The following is a 23,347-nucleotide window of genomic DNA, read 5'->3' as shown; positions in this document are numbered from 1 at the left end:
AGCATTTCTGCTAACGCTACTGAGACCATAATTAACATAACATTATACTTGATCAGCATTATACTAAATAAAGGCACCCCTTTCCCACATTTTCTATATTAAATCCCAAAATATTTTTTAAATCTTAACAACCTTATAATGTTATGATCTGTGGTTAGTCATAGTATTTTTTAGTGGACCTCACAAAATTGTAACATTTTTACTGCATTTTGAACCACAGGTGAGTACTGCATAATGGTAACTTTGAAAGTGCTGTATTGAAACACAGTCTGGGTAAAATGTTTGTTTGGCTTATAAAATATAACCTTGAGCAATATATGGAAATAATCAGGCTCCTAACTTTACTATTCAAGTTGTGTTTTACTTCTCAGCAGGACTGTAAACTAGAAAAGGTAGTGAAATGTCTTTTACTAGACAGTATTGTACATATCTAAGTGCATGTTTATTTTTCTTCCAGCTTTTTAGAAAGAATTGACAGCGTCAGCATGGATGACTACACACCCACAGATCAGGTTAGTAAAAATAATGGGGTAGGGTCTGAACTAAGACTGACATTCATCTGGATTTTCTGTGTTAATTTATTTTAGTCCCTACTGCAGCTGAAATAAGACATATGGCAGAATAGCAAAATATGGTCTAGCAGCTTAAGTAATGGATATTAAAGAAGAAGAGGCATTTTGGTGGTGCACACTTGTCTTTTACTGTTGTAACATCTAGGTCTGTGATTCTTGTTTCCCATTTTGTGTCCCACAAAAACAAGGTGAATGGAAAAAAGAACAGAAAGCATAAATGTAAAGAGTTATGGTTTCCCTCACCAGCCTTTGGTACAGAGAAGCAATGCTTTATTTCAGTGGTGGAGGTGAGCCCAGAGGGAGACTTCCCATATCTATCAGAAGGGTCCTTCACAGGCAAAAGCTTGCAGTGAATAAGGTGTCCAGATTCAGGGGAGAGCACCTGTGGCAGCAGCAGAGCTTGCACACTTCTCTGCAGGCCTGCAGATTCCTTCTTTGCAGGCTGCCCATCTCCTGTGGGTAGCAGAGTTTCCATTCAAGCCTTATTTGCCAGTACATTTTTTTCCCAGATCCTGTGGTACATCTTGATGGAGTGCTCCAATGGCAAACACGTTTATGTTAAGGCTGAACTGGTGCAATCCTGAAGTAAGGAGGGGCCTCACGATAGTACCTGGCTTCAGCTGCCTTCCCTGAGCTCAGGATGTGTGCTTTCCTTTGCTGTCTCTTCAGCAAACATTCTGAAGTTGTTATTTTTCAGTGCTGCTATCCCACTGTCATTTAGCAGTCTCAGCCAAGATTGTGGGCCACGCCATAAACTCCAAATACAGATGGCAGAAGAGAATCCCTGCACTGGATAACTCAGTCTAACTATGCAAGGCATGTAACAGGTGGATGCCCTTAAAAAGAAGGCAGAGTTGTCAAATCTCACTGAGCAATTAGGGAGTGAAATTCAGAGAAATGAGGTGACTTGCCAGAGATCACCCAAGGCAGCATGCAGAGAAGAGCCTGTTTCTTCAGACCTAGTTTAGGTCCTTAACCACAAGCATGTCCTGTAGTCTACCCAATATAGGATCAATTATTCAAGCACTCGGGACATTTTCAGACCAAAGGAATTAGCACTGGGGTTTGCTCCCTCTAGACCTCATGCTTTTAGCATCAAGATCATGCACCTGGAGAGAAAAATCAGTGAAGAAAATCCTCATATTTGCTTTCATTATTTACATTAGTGTTTGCCTGTTTGTTCCTGGGAAGCCCTTCTCTACCCGAAGTAGTCTTTCATCACCTAGAAAATTTTCCTGATATTTCCTTTGGGGAGAAATGTCTTGAAAGATCAGAAAAGGCCCTTTGTATTTGGCAGGTGGAAAATTTGCACTGAGAGGGGGATTCTGCTTTTGTTTTTGTTTTTGTCCTGTTGTGCTGTATCAGTTGCCTTGCTGAATTAGCTGGTAAAAATCACTTGTTTCTTCTCTTCCCTTGCTTTCTGCTTTTTGGGTGGGTTTTTTTTTGCACCACAACAAAGTCAGAAAGTGACAGAAAATTACAGTAGTGTATAAAATAACTAAACATATTAAATAAGTGGCCTTCAGCTGAGTGCATGCAGCTGTCTAAGCAGCCAAGGTTTGCCTTGGCTACCAGAAGCAGTAGATGGTAGGGTAGGGAAAAAAGGCAAGCTGAGCCTGCACTCTGCACCACTGACTGCCTCCTTCCATCTAGGAAGGGGGCATCATAAATTGCTTTTACCTACTCCCCTTGAGAATTCCGGAAATTATTATTTTTTAATTATTAAAGAAGAGTTGGTTAAGTTGTAAAGTATTGCTAGTTTAAAAAATAGGAAAGAAATGCCATATTTCTGCACGACCTAAATTCTGTTCCCTTGTGCTCTGTTACAGAGCTTTAATTACTCAGTCACAAGCTATTATTTCGATAGGATTCCTGTCTCATTCAGTACAAAAGAGGGCAGAGTTAAGGTTGCCTGGGCAACTGTAAATCTGGAGTTTTCTAACATTTGAATACTTGACTTTACAACATGAATAACATTTTTCTTAGTTTTATGTAACTTCAGAATTCATTATCCTCATGACATACCAAGGTGTATAACCATCAAGAACAGGTTTCAGTGGGCAGTAAAGAGAACATAGATGGGGTCTCCTGCTTTCTGAGTGCACAAACCAAGTGCAGTGATCATTATTAAGTTTATTTACCATGTCGGTACAGACAAATGCAGATTTACCAACAGGTCTGATTGAACTTTCATTAAATGAAACATTTAAGACTTTTCATGGAAAATAACATTCCAAGCTTTTAAGAACAAAATTAGGTTAGAAAAAAACCCTTACTAATCAGCTTCTCTGTTCTGATTTCCAGGACCTATTAAGATGCAGAGTGTTGACATCAGGGATTTTTGAAACAAGATTTCAAGTAGATAAAGTAAATTTCCAGTAAGTCTGTTAGTAATGATTTATGAATATCATACTCATTTTAAATAGCTTCATTCAGATGTCTCTGTTCATGTATGCATGGTGTAGCAGGCTTAGGATGGGAGTGGGTGATTTTTTGTTGTTTGATTTGGCTTTTCAGCTCTCCTTCCAGAGGTCCTAGTAAAATTACCTCATACTTTGCAAAAATAGCTTTAATTAGTTACATGTATTAGCAGTGCTCTTTAGTAGGGTTGTGTGTGGCTTCTTGTAAAAACTGGTGCATTGGTGTAGCACTATAAAATCATAAAATACCTTTGGGAATGAGAGTTCACAGAAGTCAATGGGAATCCTCCCTTCTTCCAGAGGGCTGCAAGCTCTGTGTTTGTCAAAGTTTGCTGTGTGTCTGAAACACCCACAGGCTGACTGGCTTCTCTCACCACTTCTTGCCCAGAAGGGTGGCAGTGCTCACGGGGCTGAGCTGCCTCATGTCCTCCTCCATACAGAGCTGCCCTTTCCCCACCACCCTACAAAATATCCCAAAACCTGTACTTGTTTATAGTACAGTATTACATGCCAGATGCACTACTGTGGACTGGAAAGGCCAGCACTTGTCCTTGAAGAGTGTATTTCTCATTTTATGGGTTCAGTAGCCTTCTCCTGGCAGAGCAGGGCAGGTGGAGCAGTGCAGCTGTCTCTGACATGCAGTGCAGCATCAGCAGGTCTCTCTCCTCTTCAGGCAGTATTTTACCGCTCCTGTCCTTGGGGCTGTTGGATTTTTAAACTGAACCCTCGTGCTGTGCTTGCTTGGTGTGATTTTTCCTAGTGCACATAAGTGATATAACATCCTATGGCTTTTTAACAGCATGTTTGATGTAGGTGGCCAGAGAGATGAGAGAAGAAAGTGGATCCAATGCTTTAATGGTAAGTAAAAACATTCTGTGTTTTATTTTAAACTTACTTTCTGAGGTGTGAGCAGCTCAGTGTTCATACCCACACACAGTACCTCACTAGCACAGAGGTCCAGTGTTACAGATAACTTTTTTCTGGTATTTTTGGCTGATTGGTGAGTAATGGTGGGTGTTATCCTGAGGAGTATGTGCTAGGATAACAGAGATGTTCTATTCTCTCTCCTTTCTTTCCTTCTTTCTTTTGTGTGTTCTGCCCAGATGTCACAGCTATCATCTTCGTTGTGGCTTGCAGTAGCTACAACATGGTAATAAGGGAAGACAATAACACAAACAGACTACGGGAATCCCTGGACCTTTTCAAAAGTATCTGGAATAATAGGTAAAACAAACCTCATTTTCCACCCATCCTCTCCAGTTTAATTACAGTTCAACTCCTTTCAAAATAGGACCTCCCTTGCTGTAGGCTCAGATTTATTTTATTCAGAAAATATCCAGATTGGGCCAGGTCTCAGAGTGCCCCCAGGGTGACACCCTCCCTGGCAGGGGCTGTGGCACAGGGACAGTGCACGTGGCATTTCACCACTCCTGCCAAACGATGCAGGGCATGGGAACAGCTTGGAAAGGGCAAGCCCCCACCCTGGGCTGGCTGCTGCAAGGGAGACAGGAGAGACCCTCTCCTGGCATCACTCTGCTGCTTGGCTGAGACCAAGATCCTCTGAGGAACATTTGATCTCCCCCTCCAAAGCAGCAGCAGGAGCAGCTCCCTGTGCTTGTTCCTTATGCTGCTCTTGTAAGGGTCAGCTCTGAGAGCCCAGGGTACCTCTGCCTTGGGGGGTGATGCTGCACACCTAACCTGACTGGAACTGCCATTAAATTGCCACAGTGCCTGTAAATTGTAGGTACATAACCAAATAGCAACACAAATGGGCTCCTGGTAGAGAACAAGTAAAAACAACGTGCAAAATAAGGTGATGAAGCTTTCAGCACATACCTGTGAGGATGCTCTGCACTGAGAAGTGATTGAAGGTAGAGTGAAGGAGGAATGTTAACTGCACATCCCAAGGCACATTGTCACAGTGATGGATTAATTGGGGAAGAAAAGAGACATTATTTTCTTTCCATTCATCAGGTGTCATACAGGCCACCCTAAAAGATGGGATAACTGTGTGGATGAACAGTAGCTTAGAGCAGTTTGAGGGAGGGAGCTTTCTAGCCTTTTTTTTTCTTTTTTTTTTTTCTTTATCACAACCAAATAAAGCAGACAGTAATGTCTGGTTGTGAACTGTGGTGCTTCTAGAAAATGTAGACAGTTTCCTAATTTGATAACTAAAAGACAATTTAGAAAAAAATTTTGAAAACTGCTCCCTTTAGCAATGTCCACTGCAGTTTTTATAAATGTATTTACTGACCTTAGAAATACACCCATTGTTCTGCACAGCTGCAGACCAATCAAAACAATCATTTAGGTCATTTTTGTTTTTTTCTGTTGAAGCAGGTTCTACACCATTTCACTCTCTGTCCACATAGGGATAGCCAGTAAGTTTCCTATCAATGGGATAGGTTTTTGTTGAATAACATGTCAGAGATAACACAAACATTTGGTTTGTTTTTGACAGGTGGTTACGGACCATTTCTATCATTTTATTCTTGAATAAACAAGACATGCTGGCTGAAAAAGTCTTGGCAGGGAAATCAAAAATTGAAGATTACTTTCCTGAATACGCGCATTATACTGTACCTGAGGATGGTAAGGTTTCTCCCCGTGCTGGGTTGGACCTGCTGGCATGGCCCAGCCCATAGCTCGTCTGTCTGTCTGTCTGTCTGTCTCTCACACACATTCCCAAGCACACACTGTTCCTTGACATGAGCTGCTGGTCAGGTAAGAAGCATGCCAGCAGCATGGAGCTCAGGCACCCCAGTGTGGATGGGGTCTGAAGGGGTTCCAGCTCCACTGCCCCTGCCCTCCCCTTTTGGGAGGAACCACCAGTCCCAGGACAGCAAAGCAGCCACACGTCTCCCCCCTTCCCAGAAGCTTCTGCCTGGGCCTCCCACTGTGCTGAACTTTGTTGGGGATTCATGAGACTTATTTTGCAGCCATTCTGCATCCTCCAATACTGTAAATTTCAGTTTTTGAAATACTGATGGGAAGCCCAGCAGACCAGTAAGGGAGCTTCAATGGAGGAAAACCACATCAGTGCATAGGAAGAGAGCTGTGATGATGGAGTTATCAATTTGTTATCTTCAAGAAGTGCAGTGGTTCCTGCACCACAGTAACATATTGCAGACGTAAACTCTGGTACTATGCCAGGCAGAGATCTCCCCAGAGGTCTCAGCTCTGTCTAGCAAAAGTGGTAAAACTTTCACTTTCTGACCACTCACCTCTGCCTTACCCGAGTGATGACCCTGACGTGGTGCTTGCAGCCCCCTGTTGGAACAGGCTTTCATTCTCCACCAACCACCACCCACAGCCTTGGTCACAGAGGTGAAGATGGTGATTGTCTATTTTCAGCCTTCACTGAGGTCTGGAACTTCATGAGTGTGATTCTGAGTTTCAGGTATAGAGGATAAATGAACTATCCTAAAATCTGAGTTGATCTGGCATCTCTTTTGTAATGGTGAGGGTTTTCAGAAGAAATCTTATCTCCATCGCCCAAATTTCCCCTTCTTAAACATGCATCACATAGACAGAGATTGAGTGAATTTTCAGCAGTTTTTTATAATAAGCCAATTGTCAGGAAAAACTGGCTTTTGGTATTTCTCAGAGGGATTTCACAGTGGGTATCTAGAGTGATCCAGAATATTCACACATGAAACAGCTCTCTATTTTTAACCTGTAGTTGTTCACTTATTCTTCAGTTTCAGCTGACATTATTTAAGGGCAGCAGCACTGAATTCCAATATGCTGTTGATTGTGCTGCTGCTCTATTTTTACCCCCAGCACTATGGATGAAAAATACATTTCCATATTCTGATAAAATCTGGCCTTTACAATGTTATGTTTAGGAGCATCTGATTTTGGTATCCTAGATGATAAATAACACTGAAAGGAAATAAATAGGTTATCTCTTCACTGCATTGTTACTGAGAGTAAATACAGTCATTGCATGGCCTAGATAATGACAACTTCATCTGCTGACAAACAGTTAATATTGAGCAACAAGTCTCCTGCTCAACAAGAATTTAATCCAAGATCCCTTGATGGGCAATATATTTGAAGTATTCTGCTGAACTGGGGCCGGTCTGGAATTAAAATACATTTATATATATATCAAAAGGTCTGTCAATGCTATCATTTTTTCCAAGTGTAATCTTGGACTAACCATTTTTAAACTCACATACCTGCCTGCAGAAGCTTTTTTCAGGAGACACTGTTCTGCTGCAGAAATTGAACAGCTCAGCTGCTTTTTCTAGTGATATTTTCTGATAAAAGCTAAACCCTAACTCCCACTTGGTTTATATCTATATGAACAAGCTGTGGATGTGAGTAAGCCTTTTTGTGATATGACCAATGACATTGTTGCAATGATTTCAGCAATTTTCAGGTTCCTAAAATATGTTGTTCGCATAGTCCGGTTTTACTGACTTCATTTTAGAATTACCTTCTGGGAATCTCCTCTAGTATTTAACATTTCAATTTCTCTACTGAAGGGCTACTTCCTTCTTATTAAATCTTTTGTTACAAATAGATGATTATTTGGTTTTTGTATTTCTGATGTCATTTGTTTTTAATTGAACAGCAATACCAGATGCAGGAGAAGACCCCAAAGTCACAAGAGCCAAGTTCTTCATCCGGGATGAGTTTTTAGTGAGTAATTTTCATCTTATGTGTGATTCTATCATAGGAAATACTGACAGATGGCATAGTTTATTTAGGGAAAACTGATGGGATTTTGCAGAAAGCTAGAAGGAGAGGACAACGTCTGGCAATTCCCTAGTTCTTTTCAGCTGCCCTTCTTGCAGAACCTTCCTCAGTGCTGCACTTTTTTATGCCCATTTTGTATAAAGTCACCTGCCATGCTAATTGTCACACAGTAAGTGCTAGTGCTTAGAATGGTCATGTAGAATCCATGCATAAACAAGTAGACTTTTTTACTTTTATCCTGCATTCCTTCAAGGAGTTTGGCAATGATCAGCTGACAGCAGGAATTTTAAAAAGGAAAAAAAAAGGCAGATTTTATGATTTTATGCTTAAATAAGATTTCTGGTTTGACATTTAGGAGGTTTACCTCACCTTTGGACTGGTGTCATGGCTCTACTGAAGCATCATGATAAAGTTTCCTTGTCTAGTCACATTTTTCTTGCAATTAAGGTTTCCTCTATAGCTGGAGTGAAGAAGTGCAGTTTCCATTTTGAAGGTGAAAGCGATTGTCAGGCACACAATCACAGCCCAGCCCTGCTGTTAGAGTGAAGTCCAGTATCACTTGTGGCTTCACTCATTCTCAGTTGTTCCCACAGTGCAGAGCAGCACCAGAGACCAGAACCAAAGCTCATCCATCATGCCCTACTGGTAGAAACTATATGTGTGTGTTTGAGACAACAAATTGAGTCATTAGAATTAAGAATTTTGAAGTCATTATGCATTTACGAGCATTGTTAGGATTTACAGTTGCTGACGCACCAAGAAAGAAGCAATTTACTGTATTCACACTTTGGGGATTTCCAGTTGCTGCCTTAGCCTTCCAGATCCTGAGGGGAAATGTCAGATTATGCTGTGTTAACGTAAGAGTTACCAAAAAAAATCCCTTCAAGGCAAATCTCTCCTGTGGTGATGCTGGAATCCTGTGAAGCAGGTGATGATATCTAGTCTGGAAGGAGAGGGGCCCTGAGGGATGAGTTACAGGGAAATTAGGGTGAAACTCCCCACCTTTATCTACTTTCATGATTTAAGAACACACACTGAGGGCAAGGTCCTCTCCTGCCACGACTCCCTGGCATTACAGAAGGAGGCCACCTGTGAAGCAGGGAGGGGAGGGGGCGTAGGCACTGCAGCCACCCAGGAAACCCCCGTGGGTGCTGGGGGCAAGGGAAGCTCTGGTGCTGGGGCCAGCACCTGCCAGCTGCCAGACACCCCTTGGGGCTCACCAGGCATGGGGCCAGAGCAGCTTCTCCCTCATTGCCCTGCAACTGCTGCAGGTTTGTCAGAGAGCATCTCCTCTGTAACACGTCCGTCTCCTGGCTCCGTGCTCTGAGTAACGTGGCCGTGCCTGGAGAGGGCAAGGTGGGAGAAGGCCAAGTGGAAATGGCCACTTCCAGTTCCATGGGGTCAGGCAAAAAGGCTGAGGTTTCAGAGAGGAAGTGATAAGAGACACAGGAGAAATACAGACTAACATCTCCTGGCCTTAGCCAAGTGCCAGGAAGAAAAGGCCTGTGTGTTCTACCTGTGTCTGCCTTGGCTTTGCTTTATACTTTCTTTCCCAAGTTTCTTGATTTTATGACCTTTTCCTTGCCCCGCTCTGTTAAATTTTCAGGCATGGTTCAGAGAAGCCAGTGTTTATTATGCTTTATTGTGATTTTTATCATGGTAGTAGGTCTGCATAAACCATGCATATGTGTGACAATTAGCACCATGGTGCTGCACCCCTTAAAACTGCCTGGCTGTAGGAATGGTAGTGGCAAATTAAAAGCCTGTAATTTGAGGAATTTTAGTAGGAGGTTAAAATTGACCACATTTCCAATAACTATTGCTACATAGGATAGATTAGAAAGGCAAAAGATGTCAGCTCCTGGCTTCAGGGCTGGTGTGGGGGCTGTGGCTCCTCAGGGATGGGCAGCAGTCAGGATTTCAGTCCGGGAGCAGCATGCGAGGGGTGGCTGGGCTTGGGCCTGCACCGCAGGGCTGGGCTGGCAAGCGCATCTCCCTGTCCTGGAAGTGCATCTTGTGGGAAATCCTCTGTCCTTCAGCTTGGGCACATCCTTTCTCCTCCCCGACTCTTCCTGGAGGCAGTGTGCCTTTGTGCTCTGGGGTGAGGCTGCTCCCCAGCCCTGTTCTGGTGCTCTGCACACAGGGTGCTCCAGCTGCTGATGTTTGGTTTGAGTACATCCCCAGTGTGCATACACCTCTGTTAGAACAGTGGCATGGCCCCTCTGGTTCCTGTCCTGCTGGTTTTACAAAACCTGAATCTGGGAGGTGAAGGAGCTGCTGCTCAAACACACAGGCCAGGATTCCTCAAATTTGCATGTCATCCTGACTCCTGCAGTGTAGGGATGCCAGTATTAAATATTCCTGCCTGGAAAGCAAATGTTCTTTCATCAGTATCCCAGGGGATTTTTTCCCCCTGTGAACTGATGCTGAGTAACACACTACTTTTCAAAGTGAGTGTCGAGTAGGGGTGACAATTCTGCATTTATCTTCAAATGAGAGGACTGCAAGAGCTGTCACATGAAAAAAACAGACAGCCCCCTAATATTTTGAAAATACATCCTGTGGCATGCTGTGTATGTAACCAGGACACTGTGGGCAGCTTACTGCCATAGACATGAGTGAAATCAGTGCATGATAAACACAAGTAGACAGTTCTCAGTATTTTTCATGAGGTTAAGCATCCAACTTGGTATTGAAAATCACATGGTAAGAAAATAATTTTTAGACTGTGTATGAACACCCCTGTGGAATCAGTGTTGAATGTGTATTATTTCCTAAGTTACCTGGAAAAAGTCTGCAAAATTGCTTGTTGATCTAATTGTCTAAATCATGGCTTCTAAATGCCTATAGTTTTGTATATCTATAGCTTCAGGTATTTAAAAGGTCAAACTTACACGTAAAATAAATCCTGTGTTAAAAATATATGGTGTAGCCTGAGTGAGATGGAACCCTCTTTTGTTGTTTAGCTAGAGTAATTTATAATAAAATTTCGAAAATAGTTATAGAAATCATTATCCTAAAAACTGACCTTCTGCTTTCATGACATTTCGTTTATATTCTGCAAGATAATGGTCTAGAATGGATTTATATTTGTCAGTCCTATAGTAATACAGAACAAAAATTAGGATATATTTTCTGAATATATGTTTTAAGATCTTGGGGAATTTTAACAAGATAACCATGGGAAAAATGATACTTGAAGTTAGAACCTAAGAAGGTTTGCAGTAGCCTTGAGAAAATGTAATTCTGCATGGTCTGATGTTTACTAGATTTTTGCATGTTTTATTACTCCAAGTGAACCCAGCCACTCTTGTGACAATTCCACCAAATTTTGGGCTCAGTGATGACACCAGTCCTTCAGCTGGCTTAATAGGTGCTCTAAGTGAAGGTAACTTGAGGGGCCCACACACAAGAAGCAGCAGAATGCTGTTCTCTGCCACTGCTGGCTCCACAACTGGGAGGCTTTTGGTTTTGTGCTGCTGATGTAAAACAAGAGTTCAAGAATTTGCCACATGATGGCACCAGAAAAAGAAGAGGAAACAATTCCTGGGGCAGCTGCATGGCAGGCTGCACAGCTGTCAGCAGCACAGATTTGGCTGCACAGTGATGCACAAATGGCGACAGCCTGTGCAGTTAAGGATTGTGTCCGTGGTTCCCACAAAAGACTCCTGTCCTGACCCCAGTATCCATAATGTTTTGTAATCTTCATTTCAGATTTGTCATTCAGACTGACCAGACCGCAGCCCTCCCTTCATTTTGTTTACTCTTTTTAGTGATATGTGTACAGATTTCCCAGGGCTCTTGGTTTCCCCAAGTCTGTAGACTGCTGAGATGGGAAACATCTCACGGCATGGCCCCTGATGCTTTTTGTTTTTGCCTCCCTGTTTGCACAGAGGATAAGTACAGCGAGTGGGGACGGCCGGCATTACTGCTACCCACACTTCACATGTGCAGTGGACACAGAAAACATCCGCAGAGTGTTCAACGACTGCCGAGACATCATCCAGAGGATGCACCTCCGCCAGTACGAACTCTTGTGAGGGGGATCACCGTGGAACCTGTGGTTTTAAATTCTTTGCTCCTTACTCTTTCTCTTGATACTACCCCACACAGGGTGGAAGAATATACTATAGAAAAGTCAGTCTCTTCACTTTGTTTACTTTTAATTGTTTAACCTTAAAGCTGATTTGAAGCAAGTTTGGGTTATTTTCCCTTCATGCTTTTTGGGACTATTTTTGTGCTTTATTTTGACATGCCACTTCTTCGTCATTCCACTAAGCCCTTTGGCTACCTCTGTTCCCTTAGGTTTTTGTTTTTTTAAAACTGAACGTGACCTGCTAAATTTTTTCCAGTGGGTTAACCTCAGTTCAGACCGGTATGTCATCTGGATGACACTGAAGTCATACCTATCCCTCTGTGTGGGTTTCCTTTTTAACATGACATTGAAGAGTACTTGATGGGTGAAAAAAAGATTAATGCACTTTGTATCAGGTTATTAAATACTGTTGAGGAAGTAGACACACAATGTAGCAGCACCACAATATTTATTACTCTGTCACAGTTTTTAGCATTTCTGAGTTGCAGGTCAACTGATAAAGTGACCTCCTCTTTTAAGCCGTTACTGGCACAGGAAGTAGAGTAGATAATGAGAGGAACGGTGAAGACAAAGCAATTTTTCTGGGGTTTTGGAGCTAAGTGTCTCTGCACACCTCAGGCATTTGAATTACAGCTACTTTTCAGCCTGTTGCATCTAGGCAGAAGATTTACCACCCTCCACTTATGTTATTTTTGCTGTCCACAAATGATCCTTTTAGTTCCGATCATTCTTGGACAACAGTCCTCTCCCTATATATATTTTTTTGTTTTACTGCTGGTTTATTATATTGTACAGACTGTAAAATGTAATATTATTTTGTACAACTTTATTGAAGAAAAATACTTGTAGAAGATCTTTGTGCCTTGATTATGGCTGTACCTGTAAAATGAGCTAAGATGTAAGTATGTTTTTGATTGCGCTGTACAGCTTGATGTCAACCTTACCTGCAGCAGTGACTGGAGGTAAGAACTTTATCTGTAGAGTTTAGGGGTTTTTTTCTGGTTTATATAAAAATGCTCTTTAGTATAAAAATTATAAATTATGCAAATTAACCACTTACCTTTCCAAGTAAGGTATTACAGTCACCGGATGTTGCAGCAAACATGCCTTTCTCTTTTGAAGTCTCAGCTTTAAAACATTGGAATTCTTTCAAGTGTCCAAATTGCAACCTGGTGTTGTTTTAATGGGAAACAAGGATTTATTTTATTTTCTTTTTCTTTCTTATTTCTTTTTTTTTTTTTTTTGTCCTTTATATTTAGAAAATATGTTTGGTAATTCTTTGGTCATTCATAGAACTTCACAATTGCACAGACCGATTGTGAATGTGTAAAGCACCATTATATAGAGCTCTTCAATCTTTGTACCAACAGCGGCTTTCATTGTGCAAGTAAATAGCGAGAAAGAAGATAAGAAAAAAAAAAAAGGTGTATAAACCCATGTGTCTGGCCTAAGAGAATTACAAGATGACATTTTTATTTCTCTTTTAATAAAGAGACACATTAGAAAATTATTTTATTTTAAATATTGTAGAATCAAAATGTGTGAATATTTCTCAAACTTGAATAATTTATGCAAATGACATTCTCAAAACAAGTTGTGGTACAGTACAATATATAAAAAGCAAGAATTGCTGTAGCAATAAGGCATGTCCTTTTTAGTAACTATAACACTGCTTTATATTTTATACATAGGTGTTTTATGTCTGTGACTATATACTTTTCCTGTGTCCAAGATAACCTGTACAAATGTCTAAAATTACAGTTGCAATAACAGAAACCTAGAGAAGTGTTAGACTACATTACTTTATAGAATGTTTTACCACACTTTGGACCATTCCCCCCACTTTATTTTAAATTTAGGGAGAGATGAAGAGCTAACACAATCCCCACACTAGCATATAAATCAGCAGGTTTTATTAACTTTTTACTGTATTGTTATTAGTTATAAACCCCAATCAGTTTAAGTCCCATCTTCTTAAAATCAGACTACAGTCCAATTGAGAACTTGTTTCCAGTTGAATATAAAACAATCCCATTTTAGATACTATAATATGACCATTTTCTCTTCCCAGAAATCTCTATGTTCAGTTCACTCGTATTTCCCAAAAAGTGAAAGGCTGGGTGGAATAAACTAACAGTAAACAGAATTCTCTTATTTGTCATGCCAAAGAAAGTAATAGAATGAATAACAAAAGATAGTATTTTTTTGTTTTCAAGCTAGCCCCAGCCCAGGAGTTCAGGTTAGAGCTCCCAGCCTCTGCAGGAACATCAGCAGGAAAACTGGTCCTGGTGTGTTGTAGTCCCTCTGTTTTTTCTGGGATGGGTGGGGAGCAGCAGTAGGCTTGTCCCACCTGCCCCCACACACTGGAGACACTGAGCTCAGATTTGTCTTTGTAGCACAGCTGGTGGCCTCTGCCTCCCCACAGAGGAGCTGGTGCAGTTCAAAATGCGACACTACACTAAAGTCAACGGAGCTTGTGGAATGTAAAATAAGGTGCATTCCTATCCCTGGCTGTAGACTGAGGGCTGAGGCATAGGATAATGTTACTGCAGCTGTATTTGACCTTCCTTCTTGCAGGAGATCGGCAACCGGAGGGCCCCTCACCACAGATCTCTGGGATGCAACAGGGCCCTCTTTTTTTAAGCTCATCATAGCACATCTTTTTGAAAGCAGCAGCTTGAGGTGTCACCCTAATTTTTTTTTAAAGCAGTTTTCAAGTGTGTATCAGCAAACTGGATCCTCGAGCTTTTCTTACCCGTGTTGTCTGGTAGATGGATAACTGCAACTCATAGTCAGCTAACAATTTACTGTGTCAGGAACCAGAAGATTTCTTGTCCCAAACCACAGTCCCTTACACACAACACTAAAAAGGTTATGGAAATCTGCATCTCTCAGTGCTGATGCATCCAGATTCTGCCTGACCCTAACAAACACAAGTATGACATTTGAAGGGCCACGCAGCAATAAAACAGAGAAACATTTCCAGTTTGCAAGATTCAGCCTCCACCAGGGTAAGACACAAGTGCAGACAAGTGATGAGGCTATAGGATTTACATAATGTACAGTTACACTTTTAATATACATATTTGATACAAAAATTATAGCAGGAAAAGGACTCATTTGATTGTCGAATACAGTATTTTTGTACAGCATGAAACGTTCATTTCAGTTAATTATTTATCCTGTAGTAGTCATATCAGCTGTATAGGACTTCTATGGTATGTGTAAATGCAACCTGCCTTCAGACTAGCAATCAAATTAGGTCATTTGCTGGCATGAATATAGTCTGATGTTTGACTGTTCTCAGCTTTGGTATTTCAGTGACTGAATGCAGATGTCTGGCTCTTCATACTGCTTTATGCTTACTGATTAAACGCTGAGCAAAATAAAACGGTGGAGTGAGAAGCTGAACATGAGCTAGTACCAGGATCACAAGCAGAGCACCTGCTGCACAGTAGATAGTGAAGACTCTGCTCTCAAATGGAAGGAAGCATTTTTGGAGGGAGAAGTCAGTTGGTGTTATGCTGCCCTGGAAAAGAAATGAAGACTGTCACTTTGCTGTGTTACAGTGGGTTCTGAATCAGGAGTGAACACCACAGCTGTCAGATCTCCAATTTCTAAATCCCTATGTTGGGTGGCAAGGGTTGGGGCCAGTTTCCTAGTACCAGTGCCTTCTCCGGGGGGCTGAAGAGTCCATACCTTGTGGTGCTGGGCACTAACTGGAATATTCACCAGGCCAACATTAGCCCAGAGGCCAATCTTCCCATCCAGCATAAAGAGCTGGGCTCCTCATCTGATTTGCCTTCAAGAGAAGCCTAACTTTAGCTGCTGCAAATCCACCTGGAAGGAGCCTTTCCAGGCTAAAGTTAGGTTTTGTGAATGTGCCCCTTCCTTCCCCAAGCCCCCCTCCTTACCCAGTACATGCTGCAAAAACACGTGTTGGCTAATCCAAATTAGGAATAGGAACTTGAGCAACAAAGAACTTTGTTGGGTTTTGGCTTTACTTTGCAGTTTAAATTAAAGTTTACAGCAGATTGAGGCTGAGAGTTCAAACAGTAGTGAAGAGGATGCCACTTTAATTAGCCAACCTCTTGTTTTGCAGTGAAGATGTGCTGTCTGGCGTGTGCAGAGTGTGTGTGCAGTTTGAAGGCAGCTACTCTCAGGACTATGAAATAAACAGAACTACTTTCAACAACACATATTAACAGTTGCATAAAATGAATTTAAACATTTGGGGTTACCTGTGTATTAAGCAGCCTAAACTCAACAGCAGTAAAACATACATAAAAGATTTCCCTCTCCAAGTCACAGACTCCTCTGTAAACAGATTGTAGGTTTTGCTTCTTACTCCAAGTTTCTAAGAGTTCTGTTTTGTTTTTGAACTGGGGAACTAATTGATTTACCTCTAAGGATATACTGAGCACTGGAACTGCCTGCACAAGCATAACCAAGGCACTGTATAAAATGTGAACTGGCAATGAGGAGGCTGTGGGCACGTCACAAACACTTTCACTGCATTAATGCACACGTTTGAAAACCATGATCACCGTGCAAAAGGGTTTGAGGTGGATACAGTCTTGTTTTCATAGCTGGTAAATCAGCCAAGCCAAACTGGTCTTTCTACTGTTCAGTGCACAATACTGATTATTTTTACAAGTCAATAGTTTACAGTGCACCCTCTTTCTAAGAAAATGTACCCAGATACTAATTAGGTCTTTAGCAGCATTGCTTTGTACCACACAGAACATGTGGCTCCCACAGATGTACTTTATAAAGTGGATGCAGTGTACTGAGTGGGTTGGGTGGGTAGGCAGTTTTTTTTTTATTATTTTTCGTTTTTACAGGTAGAATCAGTTTTAAAATATAGCTGACTGCCATGTTGATTTATCTATGAAAGTTATCTGACAAAAATAAAAAAAAAATTAAAACTTACCATGATGAAACTAGGATTGTTTCTATTCCTCCAACTGAATGATGGGACACTTATTTCTGGAATTTTCCCTGCATGCAGCACTTCACAAGCACTATGAGTGTGCCCACTGAGAATCAAACGGGGCTGAAACCACCATAGCAGCTAGAACACAAAACGGTAAAGCACAAAAATTATGTCACAGCTAAAAAGAAATTGAATTTAAAAACTCCTTTTTTTCCTTTGAACATTATGGCAATTCTCATATTCTTACAGAGTGTTTTCTATAAACTTCTGTCTTCCAGTAAGAAATCTGTTGGTATTGCAATATCAATCACGTCCATTTAGCCCCTGATCCCAAGTACTGGGCTTTTTTTTTTTTTCATACAGATCAGAACAAAGGCAAGAGCATGCTGTGGATATCACAGAGAAAAACTTTGGGTTTAGTAAAGCAATGCTGTTTTCTTGTCTAAGGAAGAATCTTGTAATGCCAATCTTTGAGTGAAGACATTTATGCAGAAGGAAAAAAACAATGACCATTGAGTTTTAAGGGAATACTTTAAATTTTTTGTAGTTACTAATTCAGCAGAAATAATGCTTTCAAAGTGTTGGAAAACTGTGGCTTCACACCAGGTGTGTCAATAATTTACACAGTACAGAAAGTACGGAATGCTGGAGTGGAGGTAATGGCAGCACAGCAGATTTAAGAGTGCCAAGACTTAGGAGCTGTACCTGGGAAACCTGGCAGGACCAAGGCCAGAATGGTGAGAATCCTCAGGGGAGCAGCTCTAACAAGCAGCCTGTCCTAGGCCTCATTAGACAGCAGCAGCTGTGCTCTGTTTGTCTCAGCCAACAGCCTTATCACAATTTTTTAACCTATTTATATCTACAGTCATGTCCCCCTCTCACCCACCCACTGCCACTCAAGTTCCCAAGAAATCAAACCTTTTGTGATGCCTCTTGAGACAGCACATCATACTTCTCTTTAAAGGGAATGTTTTTCTCCTCTGGAGGAGCAGAATCCTCTCCAGTGCATTCAGCATCACTTTTCCGATAGAGAGGATAATGCTGGGAGTAATTAAAAGCAAGGATTGGTTGTTAGTGATCCAGCCTTTCTGCAACAGTAATATATCCACAAAAACAACATGTCAGTATGTTGCCTCACCCCACCTCTAACACACCTGTAAAAGGATGGGTTTTGAAGCTGGAAGCTTTTCCACATCACTGCATCTTTTGTTGGAGTGATTTGGTTTCTGTGAACAAAATTAAGCCATAGAAGGGGTGACAGTAATTAAAGAATAGTTAAGCTTTAAGGGGTTAGGGAGGGTGGGGTTGTTGTTGGATTTGGTTTTTGTTAAGCAGTTCAGCTCAGATATACTACCCACTGTATGAACTCCTAAGTTTTACTGTGGACTGGTGAAACTCCCCATTCTGTACATGCTGTAAATACATTTCTGACTGTGATGCCTTAAGCTTTAGCTTTTATATTTTTCAGATTCTGTGCTGCTTTAGTGTGTACTTTTGAGCTTCATCAACTGCAGAAAGCAGCAGCAGCAGGATCTCTGCACCAACAAGGCAAAGGAGTTTGAGGGCAGCCCAGGGGAGATAGAGTCTGGCAGGTTTTCCACTGGGAGCTGGTTTCCTGATTGACTGCCAGCCCAGTCAGTCACGCTGCCTACTGTGCATCCTGTCAGCCTATGGAAAAGGGAAGAGGAAGGAAATACAAGAAGCAATTTGATATGATGAAAAAATACAATTAAAACACTACTAGGGTACAAGGAAAGGATTGCAGTAGAATAAGGAATCTAAAAGAACATGCTTGAAGGGTATAAAACAGAATAATATCCATAAATATAAATGCAGGATTATGTATCTGGAGTCAAAGGGAGAGTTACAGAACTGCCATTGCTGGGAACAGAGGAAATGACACTCTGTTGGCAGCACTGACAAGGAAGTTGACTCCATTAGTGCTAAGCAACACTGTTAATAGTTAAGTAAATATGGTTGAGAGGGATATGAGGGGGAGAAAGACTTGCTAAAAAGTTGCACTATGAATCGGAAGTAGATTTTTTCGGGAGAGCCTGGCTGTATCCTGGCTGTGCTACAGTATCAGCATCACCATTGTGGCAGAGGAGTCTATGGCTGTAATCAGATCTTTAATAATCTCTTACCTGCTGGGAGCAATTCAGTTTGTGAGAAAGTGACACAAGTTTTGCCTCTGAGGTACGGCAGACAGCACAGCCATCACCCTCCATGGCAACACTGTTCACTAGGACAAAGCTGGAAAATACCAGGGGGTGGGCAAAGAGAAGTGGCGAGGACAGGAAGGCATTTGTTGTTCATTCACAGGTATGGGATAAACTTCATTTTAAAATGCAAGTCTTCCTGAGTTGGACATAGCTCAACAAAGCAGCAGAATGTAACAGCTCCTGAAATCAGGTGTTGCAAATCCTCCTCTGAGTATCTGTACCACAGCCATGTCTCTGCCTGGTTGGCTCCTTTATGCAGTTGCTGATTAGGCTGCACAATGTAGCTTATGCTTCATGCTTACACTAAAGATTTTTTTATATTTTAATAGATACTTAAGTTGTATTCTAGTGGAACGTTAGAAGTTCATCACTAAACTAAATTCTGAGGGAAAAGAGGACTTGCTTCTCTCCCCACACTGTTTAGACCTCAGAGACAGCATTTGAGACACTGAATTTCTTCAGAACAACTGAAAAGCTGAACAGCACTGCATTTGGGTGACTCCCCTGAACAAGCTTAGTTTTGTACTTTGCAGTCTCTGACACATAACACAGGATTTTATTTTTAATAGAAGGCTTCCCTGTAGATTTCAAATAAACTTAAGTTCTGCCACAAGATTCATACCCATTTAGTCACACATTCAGCTTGAAATACATCCCCAGTTCAATTCAGTCTGTTTAAAAAACAAAAATAAGCTGAATGCTTCACTTAAGAGATACTAGTCAATAGTAAAACAAAAATTAATTCTCTTTTAGCAAATTAAGCTGCTTTTATACCATAGATTTGTTGTAAAATAGTTTATAATTTCGGAATATTTATTTTAGGCATATTAATAGTGCAGCTCTTTGCAGTTAATGGATACCAGACATACCATCTGCAACTGCATAGGAGAATTCTGCTGTGCTGTTTTATCAAAGGAGACATGGAGATGTTCTATAAGAATTATTTTTTAAACAGCTGAAATACATCTCTTGAGGACCCCACATCTGCATGACAAGCAACAGCTTTATACTGAGCATTCCTGAAGCTCATAGATCTTCCTAAAATAGATACAACTATTTCCAGACCTGTTCAGAATATTTAATTTAACCTTTATGTTTTCTTAATTAAGGGAACCAGTGTGAACCTGCAGGTTTTGAATCTCATATTTCCACAAGTGAGTAGAACGCAAGGGCACGGGTGCCAAACACAGAGTGGCAATGGGCCTTCCCTTCCTGAATCTGAGGCTTCAAGACCTTTCCACAAACCCAGCAGTGCCTTCCCTCTTCGGGTTCCTGCATGGTCTGGAGGTACCAGAGCACCCAGCAGCCAAGTGCAGCCACGGGGACAGAGCTGTGAGAACGAATGCACCGAGGTCTGCTCCAAGCCAAAACCAGCTCGAGCATCACTACCCCACCTTGTGGAACAACTGCAGACACACAACTGCTGTGTTCCCCAATCCCTCAAACAAGGGTTAAGCTCTGCAGACTAAAGAAGTTATTAAAATTAATGGAACTCCTGATTTGTAAACACAGAGGGGGTTGGTTCATGTTTCTTTATCCTGCTATGTTTACAGCCATGGCTCATTAACAGCTGCAAGGAAGTATAAAGGCACACCAGAGAAATGGATTCTGACTCCACAGTACTTTTCCATTTAAAAGGAAATTGTTACACTTTACACAGCAGCAAGGGTCAGACGAGCCCAGGCACGTTCCACCCGGTAATATTGGGATCATATTCCAATATCTAAGTTCAGCTTCCTGTCCATATCAAAGTACAGGTTTGTACAAAGTGTTTGGGGTTTAACACATCATAATGTAGGTGATTAAAAAAAAGGCCCTAAGTGAAGAATTCCCACACTATTTCATTAGAAAAAATTAAATATACTCACTTTATTCCTTTCCGAGTTATCAGCTTTCCTGAAGTAAAGTTGAAAACCTTTTCAAATCGATTTACCTTGTAAGGAGTCATTCTGTGTCACAGAGCAAAAATACAACTGAGGTAAGAAATTGCCATTGGAACTCAGCTGACCCAGTTGCTTTACAGTTTGCTGGCCATTCATGCAGCTTGCTGCTGCAATATCCAGCTCACACAGTCACTCAGGAAACTCACAGGGATGCTCTGACACCTCCTGTGTCCTCCAGCCCCTCCCGCCAGTGCAAGCACCAGCACAGTGAGGGCACTTACACTCTCCTGTGCTACAGGGAGTGCAAATATGCTCAGGTGCCTTCCTAAGCAGGAGGCCCAGTACAAGGAAAAGCAGCTTCAAGGATTCCATGTCAGTGCAGAAGGACCAGCTCTGAACAACCCTCATATGGTCAGAGAAGCATAAACCTGTTCTGTGCACAGGCCTTACTCTAAATTACAACGCTTTTTAATTTGATTGTGCTCAAAAAGTTTTCTGTATAAGCACAAAACAGGTGCCTCAGACCCAGCACAGTTACTGTGGGCAGGCTGGCACTTCATTCTTGGCACCTGTGTGCTCCTGGCACCAACAGACTCACTCGTAATGAAATCCGATGTCGTGATTGCCAGCGATGGCCACCAGCTCCGTAAAAACGGAATGCCTGAACATCTTCTGGAACCTCCTGACATCATCTGCCCAGGCCTGCAGGAGAACAACAGAAGAAATTGGTGCTGTTGCACAGCATCACAGGTTTTGTGGTAGGTTTGCAAGGCAAGGTTTTGGTACTGCAGGGGTGGATTCTGTGGGAGCCTGCCCTGTGTCCCACAGAGCCGATGCAGGCAGCTCCAAGATGGACCCACCACTATCCCAAGGCTGACAGTGCCGCTGGGATTACAGAATTAGGGAGGGGGCAAGAAAGGAAACTCTGCAACTGCAGCCAGAGAGAGGAGTGAGAATCTGTGAGAGGAAGAGCCCTGCAGACACCAATGTCAGTAAAGCAGGCAGGTCTGTTTGTACTTTCTCTCCCCTCTCCAGCTGAGGAGGGAAGTGACAGGGCAGCTTTGTTGGACATGGGCATCCAGCCAGGGTCAGCCCATCATAAGCCTATAACACAGAAGCACAAACTCAGATGTTTGCATTTTGTAAGTTTTATAGGAGGCACAAAACTGTCAAGGTACTTCCAAAAAATGAAGGAGAATCACAACATTTCAACTCCTATGTGAAAAGCTAGAAACTTCTACCAACAGGACAACTGAAGCAGTATTAAACAAAGCTTTGCATACCTAATCTGCTTCCATTTCCTTCAAGAAATCCTCATTTTTTGAAACGAGACAGGTGATGATGCCATACCTGAGGTGAGCTCCATTTTCCTTCATCAAAAACATCTCCCAGAATAAAAACAATATCTGGCTGCAGTAACCATAAGGCAGTTTGGAAAGATCTCTCCATTTGCCATTCCCTGAAAGGAAAACACAGAACCAGTTATCTCTGCCTTACTTCTGGATCCTTAGCTCAATACAGAGACACAGCCTGGTGATCGGAATGGGAAACTGGCTCTTACGCACTGAAATATGAAAATATATTATGAAATCCAAATTAAATACTTAGAAATAAGGTGTAAGGACAGTAGGTGGGTAATTCCACCATGAATCAGGACCAAGACATGCAAGAAGTAATACCAGCTTATTAATTTTTTTCATTACAATTCTAATGAAGTGCTGTTTAATAGAACAGTGAATTATTGTCCCATTAGCTACTACTAAAAACTCTAATACTGTCTAGAGATAATTTTAAAAAATTAATAATTACCTTCTTAGCTTATCCAGCCAATGTCCTTTGATTTCACCAAGCAGGTGTGTATCAGCTAAAATGATGGCCTTTAGGACTGAAGCTGAAGTGTCTTTTTCAGCCATGTGAGCTCCATCTTTCAAGTTTGGCCATCGGCATTGAAATATCACCACATAGTAAATTAAAAATTCACAAAATATTAACACTGAGCTGACAAAGCACACAAGTTTCAGCAGAAAACAGAGCCTCCTCTTCAGAGGGAGATTCTTCACAGCAGTTGAGCTAGAACTCAGCATTGCAGTACCAGCATAAGGCAATGGCTCAAGTTCTCCTCTCAGATGAAAACAGCTTGGGATACTCAAAGGATCACATTGGGCTTTTTGTCAGCACAAAATCCCTGTGGAGAAAATACAAAATAAAATATTCATTGAGTCTGCATTCCCTATGGAAAGCTACCATGCAAGCCCTACAGTGTTAGCTTCTTGTCACCCTGAAAGGCTTGGGAATATGTAATTGACCTAAGGAATGAAGTTCTCCTCCAGGCACACAGAGGCTGAGCACAGAACTGCACTCGCTCCCACCAGCACCAAGGAAAGCAGATGACAGCCAGCCAGCATCTTGGTGCATGAGGCTTTTTTTAAGAATTTCACAGTGAAAACACTATGAGTGGGGGTCAATCGTGGGTAAAGAGCTTAGGTTGAACAGCAGCTGCAAAGGAAAAAA

General features: G+C 41.7%; 2 protein-coding genes across 10 annotated transcripts in view; one reads left to right on the top strand and one right to left on the bottom strand.

Moving 5' to 3' along the window:
• The window catches only part of GNAL (G protein subunit alpha L), a 180,405-nt gene extending 167,100 nt beyond the window's left edge, over positions 1 to 13,305 (top strand). For both annotated transcript variants that reach the window (XM_064705821.1, XM_064705822.1), the window contains exons 6-12: positions 458 to 512; positions 2,877 to 2,950; positions 3,792 to 3,850; positions 4,096 to 4,216; positions 5,454 to 5,584; positions 7,575 to 7,642; positions 11,593 to 13,305. In XM_064705821.1, the coding sequence (XP_064561891.1) occupies positions 458 to 512; positions 2,877 to 2,950; positions 3,792 to 3,850; positions 4,096 to 4,216; positions 5,454 to 5,584; positions 7,575 to 7,642; positions 11,593 to 11,739 (655 nt within the window). In that variant the 3' untranslated portion in view covers positions 11,740 to 13,305. The remainder of the gene's footprint in view (positions 1 to 457; positions 513 to 2,876; positions 2,951 to 3,791; positions 3,851 to 4,095; positions 4,217 to 5,453; positions 5,585 to 7,574; positions 7,643 to 11,592) is intronic.
• The window catches only part of MPPE1 (metallophosphoesterase 1), a 32,710-nt gene continuing 22,653 nt past the window's right edge, over positions 13,291 to 23,347 (bottom strand). For 7 of the 8 annotated variants that reach the window (XM_064705826.1, XM_064705830.1, XM_064705831.1 and 4 more), the window contains exons 2-10: positions 22,646 to 23,021; positions 22,187 to 22,295; positions 21,435 to 21,538; positions 20,822 to 20,902; positions 18,876 to 18,984; positions 17,886 to 17,957; positions 17,650 to 17,772; positions 16,729 to 16,869; positions 13,291 to 15,324 (exon numbers count right to left, since the gene is read on the bottom strand). In XM_064705826.1, the coding sequence (XP_064561896.1) occupies positions 15,142 to 15,324; positions 16,729 to 16,869; positions 17,650 to 17,772; positions 17,886 to 17,957; positions 18,876 to 18,984; positions 20,822 to 20,902; positions 21,435 to 21,538; positions 22,187 to 22,295; positions 22,646 to 22,920 (1,197 nt within the window). In that variant the 5' untranslated portion in view covers positions 22,921 to 23,021 and the 3' untranslated portion in view covers positions 13,291 to 15,141. Of the gene's footprint in view, positions 15,325 to 16,728; positions 16,870 to 17,649; positions 17,773 to 17,885; positions 17,958 to 18,875; positions 18,985 to 20,821; positions 20,903 to 21,434; positions 21,539 to 22,186; positions 22,296 to 22,645; positions 23,022 to 23,142; positions 23,266 to 23,347 lie in introns of those variants that run through there. The other variant, XM_064705828.1, reaches the window with a different exon arrangement.

Source organism: Zonotrichia leucophrys, chromosome 2 (assembly GCF_028769735.1).
Source record: "Zonotrichia leucophrys gambelii isolate GWCS_2022_RI chromosome 2, RI_Zleu_2.0, whole genome shotgun sequence".
In the NCBI taxonomy this organism is placed as follows: domain Eukaryota; kingdom Metazoa; phylum Chordata; class Aves; order Passeriformes; family Passerellidae; genus Zonotrichia; species Zonotrichia leucophrys.
The sequence above is the reverse complement of the archived record's forward strand: the minus strand, read 5'-3'. Positions and strand labels throughout refer to the sequence as shown.